Raw genomic sequence first — 14645 nt, 5'->3', positions numbered from 1 at the left:
TTGGAAACATTTAAGAAAATCCTTCTACAGGGTCCATTGAGCAGCTCTTCTGGAGCTTTCACTCGTACATGGATTTCTTCTCTGATACTTCTGAAACATTTGACCAAATCTGAGAACTTTTCATCCATTTTGTGTTAAAATCTAAACATAATCAGAACCTGTTTGCTCCAGAGATCAGACACCATGAGGTCCATTTAGTAGCTCTGGAGCTTTCAGTCCTAAGTTTCTTCATGAGGAGCTGCAGATGTTTCATGTTTGTTGAAGGTTTGACTTCAGATTGGAAACTTGAGCTTCAACAGTCTCACGATGATGGAAACCATGAAGACCAACAGAGACTCTTTGTTTCAGTTCGTGTTAAATTACCTTTAAACCTATTAAAGAAGTCTGTTTAGTGTTTAAATGTGAAGATTAATTTAGTATTTAAAGGTGTTCTTCTGATCCATGGTGGCTTCTCTTCGTCTCTTTGGAGATCATAGGACTATAAAACCTCCAGAGAACGAGACATTTCCAAACCTCGACTCAATCAGTCCTCATCTCTCACAGGATGTCATTATTCCTGGCTGAAGGAAACACTCGAAGACACTGGTTTGTTTTTTAGAAAAAATATTTTATAAACCATGCAGTTGGTACAACGTTCTGAAGACACTCACACAAACAAACCTTTTCCATGTCCCACAAAACACACAAACCCTTTCCCTCACTAGAAGCAGTTTACAGCTGATATTTACACTCAACACTTGAGCAGAGAATCCGCCTCTATGCAGACGATGACGCCGTTTATGAACCCAACAGGGTGAAGGTTGGTCTGAATGAATAAACTCTGCATAGAGGCTGGTAAAGTGTTTGCACTCAAACTAAGAAATAAATATAAGAGTATAATGTTCCTTTAAAAGTCAAGATAAATAGTGTGGCAGTGGCCAGGAGGCACTCGGTGGAAACAGGAAGGTTTCAGGTCATTGAAGCACCTTCAGCATGACAGATGAGAGTAGAGCTCACATTTATCAGACAGCTGGAACCCAACCAGTTGCTGAGATGTTTCTACTGACCGGTCTGATGAATGTGAGCTCCAGTTTCTGCCAGTTTGGGCCCTAAAATCACAAACATTCCAACAGACAGCTTGCTGTAAATAACACTAGTGCTGATATTGCACATGTAGAACAATAAAAGACCTTCAGCTGTAGATCTGTAGAGCCAGCATGGTTCTCCTGGTATGCTGAGAGGATGTTAGACTCCATGTTCTGGTGTTCTACAGAACAGTTAGTAGGACCATCTGCAGCATTCAGAGCAGGAAACAGCAGCTAAATACAGACTCGGCTAGCTTTAGATCAACATGTTATCACAACCACCCAGCAGGAAGGAAGTCTGGAGCTTTTATAGAACAGATTTATATTGTTTGGAGCTGTTTTATTCATGTGGGTTTGATTTTCTGAACTATTAAACGTCTTGTTTTTACTGTGAACAGATCAACATGCTTCAGGTCAATGTTCAGTCTAGCATTAGCTTGTTTAGGCTAATGTAGCAGCTAACAATGTCTTGTTTTTTCTGACACAGCGACTAACAAGATCTTATTTACACTAACAGCTAGCACTAGTGGCTAACATGAGCTAGTTTAGGCTGATATGGCGGCATACGTTATCTTGTTTACGCTAAAGTAGCTGCTAACTTTTTCTTATTTAGGCCATCATGGTGGCTAGCATTATCACATTTAAGCTAATGTAGCAGCTAACATTATCTTCTTCAGGTTAATGCGATGATTAGCATTATTTTGTCCTCGCTAAAAAAGCAGCTAATGTTAGCTTGTTCAGACTAAAGCCTGGGTTATGCTTTCCACGCGAACGTGACGCATGGAAATGAGACGCCCAGAATCCCTACGAGAGAACACATGGGGCTTTTATACTCCCAACCTGCAGGGGGCAGTGTACTGCTAACGCACATCTACCACTAAACTAGTGAGTAGAAGTAGTTATCCATCGTTTACACCAGGAATCATAAAACAAGCTTATCATAGCGGCTGAGGTTGTTCTGTTTAAGTTGATATAATCTGGTTTGGCTAAAGTAGGAAACAACGTCATGATTTACTAACATCCTGTTCAGGCTGATGTAGCAGCTAACTGTAGCTAGGCTAGCTAACGTCATCATGTTTTACTAATATTTGTTCAGGGTGACGTAGCAGCTAACTGTAGCTAGGTTAGCTAACATCATCACATTTTACTAATATCTGTTCAGGCTGATGTAGCAGCTAGCCGTAGCTAGGTTAGCTAATGTCATCATGTTTTACTAATATCTGTTCAGGCTGATGTAGCAGCTAGCCATAGCTAGGTTAGCTAACGTAGTGGCTAACGCAGTGAAGCAGAAACTAGCGTCTTGTTTAGAATTACCATGAAGCTGAGTTTCGTATCGATGATGAGGCTTCAGGAGCTGATTGGTTCTGACTACTTCCTGCTGAGGTCACATCCTGTTAGCGTTCTCTAGAACCTTCCAGAGGTTCTGTGGGTTCTGCTTTAGCTTCTCTGCTCACTTTGTTCTCTCTGCTAACACTGTTTTATTTTAGGTTTTGTTCTGATTCTCTGCCTCCAAAAAGGAAGCTGTTTCCCTTTAAACTAGTTTTTAATTCTCCAGAATAAAATCAAATGTTCCAGAGTCAACAGATGACATCCTGATCTGGTGGAACCACAGGGATGAGTTTAGGTTCTCTATGAAGATCTGTGTCCTGTTCTCTCTGTGGAACGTCTAGATTTAGTTCCAAACCCTCAAATGTTCAGTTTCAGTCAGATTTGATCAGAGAAGCAGTGAATCCTGACGTTGGAGAAGCTGGAACCAGAAATGTTTCTTTAATATTAAAGGACCTCCAGGTTGAAGTGTCCAGGAGACGATCCAGCAGAAGGTTTGGTTTGTTGGGAGGTGCTGTCATTTGTAGAAGGTTCTCTGGTTCCAGGAGGCTCTGCTGCCTCTTTGATCAAACCTGAACATGATAGCTGGAGATAAATGTTCTGCTGGAGAACCGCAGATGTTCTAGAAATGTCTGCTGGTTTCAGCCTGAGGTTCTGGTGGAGAACCAGAGGAACCAGAGGGTAGAACATGGTGATGGTAGTGAGGAAGGCACTGAACGTGTTAGTCTGTTCTCCTTAGCGTTGTTAGCGTCGTTAGCCCGTCGCTACGTGTGGTGGACTTCGTGGAACATCAGCTCTCGGGGGATGGCCGTCTCGGCTCCGTGGACCTTGGAGGCCTGGCGCTCGAACGCCGACACCATCTGCTTGACCACCTCATCGAAGAAGACGTGAGCCAGCTGGGAGTGGAGGAGGGAGCGGAACTCGAAGGAGATCTGAGGAGGACAGAGTGGACAGCTGAAGGAACCACCTGAAGATCTGTCAGAAGGAACCACAACCCAACAGGAAGGTGCTTCTACTCACAGCGAAGTCCACGGTGCAGGTCCGAGGGTAGCCAGGAAGTCCAGGGCTGAAACGCCACACAGTCTCCAGGTGGTTGAAGAGCTTCCCCTCTGAACAGGAAGCCTGAAGGAAACACAACCAGAAGCTTAGAGGATCTCTGGGTTCTATCTGTGGTTCCTGATCAGAGGAGATGCTCTCTGATCTGGTCTTCTGGTCTGTAGCTGGAGGCAGTTCCTACCTTGACCATGTGGGGGCGCACCGTGGTGACCAGGGAGGTGTAGTTCTCCACCACCGGGGGGAAGCCCACGGTCAGCTTGGCCTTGCAGAATCCAGATCTTCTAAAGACCACGTCAGACTTCTTACACCAGGGAACGAAGAGCCGGTAGTTCTCCACGCTGGCCACCACATCGTAGATCTCCTGCATGGAATACCTGAGGACAGAGGGACAGGGGGACAGGTGAGGGGACGGGTCAGACTGGAACTGGAACCCTTTAGTGGGTCAGACCTGAACCAGGAGGAGACCCTGACCCAGATAGTCTCCAGTGAGGAGCAGTAATGTGGAGAATGAGGGTTAATGAGGGTTATGTCAGTTCAGGCCTCCCTGAAAGCAAATATCTGCCCCTCTGTAGGCTATTTATACAGCAGGTTTAGTGATTATGACCCTGAGGAGGACATTCAGTGCGTCACTCATGTACAGCAGAGAGGAGACGTTATTAAAGCTTATTATGGTCTGGAGAGGCTCAACATTAGATCATTAATGACTGTATCAGTTCAGACAGTTGTTCTAGTTCATCTTTATTTATCATTTCAGGAGGTAAAAACTTCATCCTGTTAGCTCAGATCACTGGTTCATGGGTTTGGGTCATTTATCAGCTTCTTTAATGTGAATATTTCCTGCTTTCTTTCCTCTTATATGACATTTAACTGAAGATCTCTGGACCAAATCAGACATTAGAGCCACATTTTTCTCCATTTCCTAATATGTTGCAGGTTGATCAACTAATTAATTGAGTAAACAATGAACCCAATTGTTAGTAGCAGCTTTAAATGTGAATGTTTTCTGCTTTCTTTCCTCTTCTAAGCTGAAGATCTTTGGTTTGTTGATGAATCTTCACTGAAACCTGCTGATAAAAACCCAACAGAAGTCAGAAAACTGATCCAGAAGCAGAAGAACCCACATTTACCAGAACTGCACACATTTATCAGTTTAAAAGATGTGTTATCTGAGAAAAGTTATTTAAAAATTGACCAAAATTACACTAATTATTTGAGAAATAAGTTGTAAAAACAGAAAAAAATTACCAGATTTTATACTTTCAGATGATCCTAATACTAATCCTGTGTGACGTAGAGTTTTATCAGAATAAATAACTAAATCTGAGCTTAAAATGAGGATTTTTCATCACATTTACTCAAGTATAGAAACAAGAAACGTCTAAATTCTGTGATTCCAGCTCCTTAAATATGAATATTTTCTGCTTTCTTTCCTCCTCTGTGACTCTAAACTGCTGATCTCTGGACTAAACCAGATGTTTGTCCTGTAGGTTCTTTGGTAAATGGGGACATTTTTCACTATTTCTGGTATTTGATGAACCAAACAGCTGATCAGTCAGTTGAGGAAGTAATCAAGAGATCAAACAATAGTGGAAATGATGAGTTAAATCCTCCTAAATGAGGAACCACAGTGAATAATTCATTGACAATGTTGATTTGGTCCATATAGAAGAAAGCTTCCTGGTCCCTCTGAGCTCGTTTTCCAGGTGTTCTGTCCTGGTTGGGTTAAAGATCCCAGATATCTGGTGGAACAGGTTTTTCCCGTCTGCCCTTCCAGTCGGAGTTAATCTTGTTAATAATAAGAAGCTGTTAATGATTAATGAGTCGATAAAACCCAGACTGTGGTGGAGGACGTCACAGCGTCTGGAGACTTTATAAATAAAACATTTATAATCATTTAGGACCAATAAAAGCAGGAGAACCTCCCATTAAGAGCCTTCAGGCAGCTAATGTTCTGTATTTTAACTTTATGTAGGTTTAGTCCAACTTATAAAGAGTGAAATCAGAGTTTGGAAGAACATAGATCTGAACATGATTCCTGTGTTTTTATTTTATCGTACCAGCAGTTAGGAGTAAATGGAAAAGTTCCTCTAAAGGCTACAGACTTTGAATTAAAGTCAGAAGGACATCTGGATCTTAACATTTAGATGACTACAATAAGCTCTACTTTATTTATCATTAATAAAATAGTTCAGCTATTTATCTCTAATAAATATCAGCTTCAAGCATCAGTCCTCAAACTAAAGGAAACTTTACTGACAGGAGGAAAGAAAGCAGGAAATATTCACATTTAAGGAGCTGGAATCACAGAATTTAGACGTTTTGTCTTGAATAATTACATCATAAATGAATCTGTGGATTGTTTTCTTGATTAATGAACCGACTGTTTGATCCATAAAACATCAGAAAAGAGAGAAACACATCAATCAGTGTTTCCTAAAATGATAAACATCTGGTTTGGTCCAGAGATCTGCAGTTTGAGTCACAGAGGAGGAAAGAAAACAGAAAGTATTCACATTTAAGGAGCTGTCAGTGATCTGAGCAGTTAACAGGATGGTTGCAGGAAGTTTTTGTCTCATGAAACTACTGTTGAACAGTTTGGGGCCACTTAGAAATGTCCGTATTTTGAAAGAAAATCCGTTTTTTAATGAACTTTTCAACAGTAGATGTACGTCTTTTTGGATAACAGGATCTGTTAGATGAAACCATAGAACTGTAGAGAAAAAATCAGTAAAAATTGACCTGAAAATCTTCATGTTGGAGAGTGGAGGAGCTACAGAGACGGCTACCAACTGCAGATAACTCTGTAGCTCCGCCACTCTCCAACAGGTTGCAGGTGGATCAGACAGGAAGTGAAGCAGTGAGGGCTCCGTCTGATTGGACTGAGGTAAACCCACCCGATGATGCGTCTCTCTGAGTACTCCTTCCTCTTGGAGAAGGAGTCGGCCAGGTTGAAGAAGCTCCGAGCCGGTAGGACCACAGACCGACCCGACATGGCAGCACCGAGCACTGGAGGACCCCGGGTCATCAGGATCCCACAGGATGACAGGTACCTGGAGACAGACGGACCAATCAGAGACGACCAGAGAACACCTGTCTGACCTCAGGCTGCTAGGAAACAGGAACGTCTTCACTACAGCCAGGATTACAAAATAAAATCATTTAGGAATGCGTCACTTTTTACCGCACACTAACTTCAACACCGTTTTCTTTCATCCATCCATCCATCCATTATCTATACACCGCTTAATCCTCACTAGGGTCATGGGGGGCGGGAGTCTATCCCAGCTGACTCGGGCGAAGGCAGGGGACACCCTAGACAGGTCACCAGTCTGTCACAGGGCTACATACAAAGACAAACAATCACTCTCACATTCACACCTACGGGCAATTTAGAATAATCAATTAACCTCAGCATATTTTTGGACTGTGGGAGGAAGCCGGAGTACCCGGAGAAAACCCACGCATGCACAGGGAGAACATGCAAACTCCATGCAGAAAGATCCCGGGAAAGCCGGGACGCGAACCAGGGACCTTCTTGCTGCAAGGCGAAAGTGCTAACCACTACACCACTGTGCAGCCCCGTTTTCTTTCAGCGCAACAAAAAAAAGCAACGCTTTTTACAGCAAAAAGCAAAAAAATTAACCAGCAGAATTTTTTGTGCCACTTGAATTACGACTTTTTACACCATTTAATTAAAATTCAGCTTTTTGTGAAATCAAAAGTAAACAGAACATCTGATGATGATTATTGTTGTCATTTTGGACAGATTCAGTCATTTTTTGCTCATTTTGGACAGATTCAGTCATTTTTTGCTCATTTTGGTCATTGTGGAGCACTTTTTTTGTCATTTGGGATAAGCTTTGTTTAATTTTAGGCACATTTTTGTGTCATTTTGGACAGATGTTAGTTGTGGACACGTTTTGAGTCTTCTCAGTCAGGTTTGGTCATTTTTCTTTAAAATGTGTAATTATTTTCTACACGTTTTTGTAATTTTGGACAGATTCACAGTCATTTTTTTGCAAATTTTGGTCGTTGTGGAGCAATTTTTGTAATTTGGGATAAGTCTTGTTTAATTTTAGACAAGTTTTATGTTGTTTCGTAGAAATTTGTATCACTGTGGACAAGTTTTAAGTTATTTTGAGCCATTCTTTTTCCATTTTAGACACGTTTTTGTCATTTTAGACAGATTCAAAGTCATTTTCTACAAATTTTGGTCGTTGTGGAGCAATTTTTGTAGTTTTGAATAAATTTTGTTTAATTTTAGACACATTTCTGTCTCATTTTAGACACATCTGGAGTCTTCTGAGTCGTGTTTGGTCATTTGGGTCATTTCTGACGCTGTCAGTTAGGTGCTAACAGAGTCGTCTCAGGTTCTGGCTGCAGGAATTAAAACGTCCACAGCGAGTTAGCAGCAGTGCTAACCTTGACGGCATACTATATCCGACAGATAACAACTGGTGCTGCCAGAATGCTCAGCCTGAGCAGCTCCCACTCAGATATATTTAATCCTCTTCATAACAAACTGTGGATCCACACGGAGCCGCCGCTAAGCATCCGCTAATAAACTTAGAACACAGAGACTTCCTGCAGCATTTGCAGCTGTTATGAGGAGGAGGAAACTTCCAACACCTGCCAAAGCATTGGTCTTTCAGATAAATCAGACTCCAACAATGGAACGAGGTCAAGGACGGCAGCTTCATTGGAGCTCTGAATGTGCAGCAGTTTTATTAGAGCTCTGAATGTGCAGCAGCTTTATTAAAGCTCTGAATGTGTAGCAGTTTTATTCGAGCTCTGAATGTGCAGCAGCTTTATTACAGAGCTCTGAATGTGCAGCAGCTTTATTACAGAGCTCTGAATGTGCAGCAGCTTTATTACAGAGCTCTGAATATGCAGCAGCTTTATTACAGAGCTCTGAATGTGCAGCAGCTTTATTAGAGCTCTGAATGTGCAGCAGCTTTATTACAGCGCTCTGAATGTGCAGCAGCTTTATTACAGAGCTCTGAATGTGCAGCAGCTTTATTAGAGCTCTGAATGTGCAGCAGCTTTATTACAGAGCTCTGAAAGTGCAGCAGCTTTATGAGAGCTCTGAATGTGCAGCAGCTTTATTAAAGAGCTCTGAATATGCAGCAGCTTTATTACAGAGCTCTGAATGTGCAGCAGCTTTATTAGAGCTCTGAATGTGCAGCAGCTTTATTACAGCGCTCTGAATGTGCAGCAGCTTTATTACAGAGCTCTGAATGTGCAGCAGCTTTATTAGAGCTCTGAATGTGCAGCAGCTTTATTACAGCGCTCTGAATATGCAGCAGCTTTATTACAGAGCTCTGAATATGCAGCAGCTTTATTAGAGCTCTGAATGTGCAGCAGCTTTATTACAGCGCTCTGAATGTGCAGCAGCTTTATTAGAGCTCTGAATGTGCAGCAGCTTTATTACAGAGCTCTGAATGTGCAGCAGCTTTATTCGAGCTCTGAATGTGCAGCAGCTTTATTACAGAGCTCTGAATGTGCAGCAGCTTTATTACAGAGCTCTGAATGTGCAGCAGCTTTATTACAGAGCTCTGAATGTGCAGCAGCTTTATGAGAGCTCTGAATGTGCAGCAGCTTTATTAAAGAGCTCTGAATATGCAGCAGCTTTATGAGAGCTCTGAATGTGCAGCAGCTTTATTAGAGCTCTGAATATGCAGCAGCTTTATTACAGAGCTCTGAATGTGCAGCAGCTTTATTACAGAGCTCTGAATGTGCAGCAGCTTTATTAGATCTCTGAATGTGCAGCAGCTTTATTACAGAGCTCTGAATGTGCAGCAGCTTTATTACAGAGCTCTGAATGTGCAGCAGCTTTATTAGAGCTCTGAATGTGCAGCAGCTTTATTACAGAGCTCTGAATGTGCAGCAGCTTTATTAGAGCTCTGAATGTGCAGCAGCTTGTTCCTCCATGTCTCTGTACTTTCTGCTGCAGCCTGGAGGAAGACGCTGCAGAATGAGGTTAATAATCCAGGTTTGGTAACTCAACAGGAATGCAGTGAGTCACTGCTCCCGAACACGTCAGACCTACAACTTTTACTGCTTAATTATGCTTTATTTTGATGATTTGATAACTTTTAATGCAATTTTATTTCTTAATTATGTTTTATTTCTATGATTTGACAAATTTTAATGCACTTTTACTCCTTAAATGTTTTATTTCTATGATTTGACAACTTTTAATGCACTTTCATTGCTAATTTATGTTTTATTTATGTGATTTTACTGTTTTTAATATACTTTTACTGCTTAATTATGTTTTACTTCTGTGATTATACTTACACTTTTACTGCACTTTTATTACTTATGTTTTATTTTTATGATTTGACAACTTTTAAAGCACTCATTGCTTAATTATGTTTTATTTCTATGTTTTTATTATTTTAATGCACTTTTATTGCTTATTTAGGTTTTATTTTTATGATTTAATGTATACTTTAATGCGCTTTTATTTCTCTTAACATCTACTTTTAAATCATTTTTATCATTAATTTTAATTTATTTTTGTGCTGAACGTGTTTCTTTGCCATTGTAAAGCATCGTGAATTGTCTAGTACTCAGAGAGTGAAGTACTTCTACCTCCTGTTTAACGTTTTATTGTATTTTCTAATGTTGTATTATTGCATCCTCCAGTAAAGCATCTTTTTAACTCTCTTATTATCGTATAATAAACACTTAAACATCTCTAAACCTACATTAGATGAACAGTAGGTTCAAGGTGACCTGCTGTTTGTGTCGTACACGTCTTTAACTGCAGTACCAGTAGTACCGGAAAGTCACATTTACTTCACTTATGTACTTTTTTTGGGTTATTTTCAACTACTCCTCTACAGTTTGGAGGTAAATACTGGACATTTTACTGCTTTTATTTGCAGGATTAACACATAAATAACTGTGTATTACTCACATTAACTAATAAATTAATCATCCTCTACTTTAAGAGTCATTTTATCGAATTTACGTTTTTTTAAGGTTTCTAAATTCTCTGATCACAGAGCTTCTCATACGTGATTATTTTCTGGTTTCTTTTCTCTTCTGTGACTTTAAACTGAAGATCTCTGGGTTGAGGTCAAAATACTAATCAATTAATTAAGAAGATAATCAATAAATCAATCAACAATGACAATAATCACTAGCTGCAGCTCTAATAATACTGTAATTAATGCATATATCTGGTACTGGTGTACTGCTGGGTAGGATGTGTGTATTTCTCAGTACTTTTCTACATTAATAAACATTTAAAATCTTTATTTCTGAACTAATCAATAATAGATAATATAATAAACACATTAATCCTGTAAAACCCACAGTTGCAAAAGTACAACATCAGTTTTATTTGTTTTTATTAACATCTATATATATAAAATTATCATATTCATTTTTAAATTTTATATATATGATAATTTAATAAATTATTTTGTTTAGCTTTATTCTATTTTTGGCTCTTTTTTCTATATTTGTGTTCATATATATTATTATGAGTAGCAGTTGTCTTTTTTAGTTTTTATATTTTTTTCAAATTTTTTCTTTGTTTATATATATATATATATATATATATATATACACACACACACACACACACATATAATTTTTTTGTTTTATTTTATTGCTCTTTTTTCTACATTTGCATGTATATATATTATTATGTATAGCAGTAGTTTTTAAAAAGTTTTTTTCTCATTTTTTCTATATTTGGGTTTATATATATTATTTTAGTTTTATTTGATTATTTTACTAATTTTTTTCTATATTTGTGGGTGTGTATATGTATCTATATATTTGCTTTGTTTTATTTTTTTGCTAATTTTTTTCTATATTTGCGTGTATATAGAAATATATTATTATGAGTAGTAGTATTTTTTTAAAGTTTTTTCTCATTTATTCTACATTTGGGTTTATATATATAATTTTTTTATTCATTTTTTTCTATCTTTCGTGTGCGTGTATATGTATATATATTTTTGTTTTATTTTTTAGCTCATTTTTGGGGGGGGTCTTATGGGGTTAAACAGCAACTATTGAGGGTTAAATGAGATTATTGATTATCAGCAGATTAACAGGATGCAGGATGTGGGTATTAAATATATAGTACTGTATGTGTACTTTTACTTCTCCTGTGTATTCTGCAGTACTTCTGACGGTATTTACTTGTAGTACTACTACTAAGGTACCGCTACTTCTACTCCGGTACTTGTTTTGCTAGCTGTCAGCAGCTCCACAGAGGTATTTAACCAGTTTTTAAAGCTTTATCAGAGTTTCCTGACAGACTAACAGAGAGTTACAGAGCTCAGGTGCAGTCTGCAGTTTTTATCTCCGACATTTTACCTCCATCAGATGAATCTAAACTACAACAGAAGTAACTTCTGGAACTACTCGGACCAGCTGTTGTTACAGTTACATCTGGTCTTCTTCTCCTCTGTCGGGTTTAGAGGACATGTAAGACAGTAGCCGTGTACCTGACGGTGCTCCTGCTCGGTGTGTCCCTGCTGGCGGAGGTCGGTAACCGCCTGAAACACTCCGCTACTCTCCGCAGGTTCCGGCCGCCTCTCGCCATCTTCCCTTCTTCTGCTTCTTCTCCGACCCGACGCTGGCATCAATACTCCTATTGCGGCCCCGCCTCCACAGCCACGCACCTCGCCTGCTATTGGAAGACACACAGGCGCCGAGCGTTTTCATTGGTCAGAGCGGCCGTTTGTCAGCCAGCAACGCTGACGTCGAGGAAAGTCACGAGTTGCCGTGTCAGGTTTCAGTTACACTCCGACAGGTTCACCGAGCCCTAATCTGCACAGTCCGGCACTTATAACCTTCAAATATCGTCTTTCCAGCTTCTCTGCTGCTGTTCTGGCAAATTATCAACCAAAAAACAACCAGTCAGGCCCGTTAATGGAGCTGTTGGAGGTGGTGGAAAGTAACTGAGTACATTTACTCAAGTACTTTACTGTGTTTACTACAAGGTGCACAAGATGACTTTATTATTCCCTGGAGGAAAATGAGTTGTTACTGCAGCTGGATGTTTAATGCAGGGGTAAACAGTAAGACAACACAGAATGTTAGGGTAGAAAGTGAAGGTTAAATAGAATAAAATATGATAAAAAATAAAAATTTTACAGAAAAATCAACAGAATAGACAAGCATGACAGTCTTCTAACGCATCTTGCACTGGTTTTAAGTAATTCTGGACCATCTTTGTGTAGTTGTGGCACAATTTGAGTCATTTTGCACAATGTTTGTGTAATTTGAACAGATTTTAACTTATTTTCGACAATTCCTGCCCAATTAGACAAATTTGAAGTAATTGTTGACAGGTTTTAGGTCATTTTGGACTATTTTTGTGTAATTTGAACAGATTTTAATTTGTTTTTGACAATTTCTGCCCACCTGGACAAATTTAAAATCATTTTTGGTAGGTTTTAAATCATTTTGGACATTTTTTTGGTCATTTTGGGCTATTTTTGTGTAGTCGTGACACAGTTTGAGTCATTTTGAATAATATTTGTGTAATTTGAACAGATTTTAAGATATTTTTTTGACAATTTCTGCCCAACTGGACAAATGAAAGTTATTTTTAACTGATGAAACAATGATCTCTTGTTGTCCTGCGGGTCATATTGACCCGTTTTAAAGTTTGAAATGGGGGAAAAAAAATTTTCACAGTGAAACTTCTGATGTCCACATTTTCAACATTTTTGGGAAATTTTTGAAAATTTTTTGGTGGAAAAAAAAAGTTTTTAAATAAAATGCTTATTAAGAACATTCAGAAAAAAAATCAACCAAAATCCAGTGAAATTCACTGGATTTTGGTTGATTTTTCTCTGAATGTTCTTAAAGAAAATATTAGATGTTTTACTGCTATATATGGAATCGCTTTAGATATTTTTAGGATTTTTGTTGAAGATTTTGACTCATTTTTTGAAAATATTTACAAGACTTTTCTTGTGAAATTGTTTTTTTTTTCTAACATTTTAAGAAATTATTGGAATTTTCTTCCTGAAGGTTTTGCAAATATAAAGTTTGAAAACATGGAGAAAAAATTATATTTTCACTGTGAAACTTCTGATGTCCACATTATCAACATTTTTGGGAAATTTTTGAAAATTTTTTGGCGGAAAAAAAGACAAGTTAAAACAAATGTTTCTTCAAGAACGTTCACAAAAAAATCTACCAAAATCCAATGAATTTCACTGGATTTTGGTTGATTTTTATGTGAAATTTCTTAATGAAAATATTAGAAGTTTTACTCATATACATGTAATAACTTTAGATATTTTTAGGATTTTTTTTGGAAGATTTTTACTAATTTTTTGAAAATATTTGCATTTTTTTGTTTTGTTTTAATAAAACTTTTAAGGGAAATTTTTAAGGAGTTATTGGAATTTTCTTCCTGAAGGTTTTGTAAATTTAAAATTTGAAAATGTGGAAAAAAATATCACTTCAGATGTTTTTACTCATTTTTGGAAGATTTTTACTCATTTTTTTGGAAAATATTTACAAGAATTTTCTTGCCAAATTTGGGGGATTTTTTTTAAATAAAACTTTTAAGGGAAGCTTTTAAGAAATTTTTGGAAATTTCTTCCTGAAGGGTTTGCAAATTATCAGAAATTTGGGGATTTTTTTTTTTGCTGAATTTCTGGATTTTTTTTCAGACAAGGAAACAATATTTTTTGGTGCCCATAAATGAAGACAACAGGAGGGTTAATCATCTTTATATACAAGGAACATCTCTGGTACACACTGGGATTGGCTGTTCTTGTTCGTTTACACCAAATCTGGTGAAAGTGGAACGAGGTGGGAGTGTGATGATATAGATGCAGCATGAATAGAATAGAATAGAATAGAATAGAATAGAATAGAATAGAATAGAATAGAATAGAATAGAATAGAATAGAATAGAATAGAATAGAATAGAATAGAATAGAATAGAATAGAATAAAATAGAATAGAATAGGATGGAATAGAATGTGCTTTATTGTCATGATACAGTGTACAACAAGATTGGAGAGCATGAATGTCTCAGGATAAACCAGAATACTGGCTGATCACAGGAAGAAGAGAAATATTGCAGCAGGAGAACATCCAAAGAATAACATCACAATAGAACACAGTGGACAAACATGTTGCCTGACCTGAATCCAACTGAAGGCCTGTGGGGAGTTTAAAATAGAAAAGTAGAGCAACAGTAGT

General features: G+C 38.1%; 1 protein-coding gene across 1 annotated transcript; it reads right to left on the bottom strand.

The window, feature by feature from the left end:
* Positions 1–586: 586 nt before the first annotated feature.
* Positions 587–12069, bottom strand: coq10b (coenzyme Q10B). Its single transcript, XM_023293069.3, has 5 exons — positions 11921–12069; positions 6341–6496; positions 3628–3820; positions 3411–3512; positions 587–3322 (listed from the first exon to the last, which is right to left on the bottom strand). Exons 1-5 carry the CDS (start codon positions 12016–12018, stop codon positions 3155–3157), a joined length of 717 nt encoding a protein of 238 aa, XP_023148837.1. The 5' UTR covers positions 12019–12069; the 3' UTR covers positions 587–3154.
* Positions 12070–14645: the final 2576 nt, after the last annotated feature.

The sequence above is a fragment of the Amphiprion ocellaris genome, chromosome 11, assembly GCF_022539595.1.
Source record: "Amphiprion ocellaris isolate individual 3 ecotype Okinawa chromosome 11, ASM2253959v1, whole genome shotgun sequence".
In the NCBI taxonomy this organism is placed as follows: Eukaryota; Metazoa; Chordata; class Actinopteri; family Pomacentridae; genus Amphiprion; species Amphiprion ocellaris.
Note: the sequence above shows the minus strand (reverse complement) of the source record. Positions and strands in the feature narration are given on the sequence as shown.

What these genes read in the sequence shown, in the direction of transcription:
- coq10b (XM_023293069.3), bottom strand. Translation starts at nt 12,018, where the DNA reads ATGGCGAGAGGCGGCCGGAACCTGCGGAGAGTAGCGGAGTGTTTCAGG. An exon ending in CCGAGCAGGAGCACCGTCAG is followed by an intron (nt 6,497 to 11,920) that starts GTACACGGCTAC and finishes GTCTGTCTCCAG; the next exon opens with GTACCTGTCATCCTGTGGGA. An exon ending in TCAGAGAGACGCATCATCGG is followed by an intron (nt 3,821 to 6,340) that starts GTGGGTTTACCT and finishes CTCTGTCCTCAG; the next exon opens with GTATTCCATGCAGGAGATCT.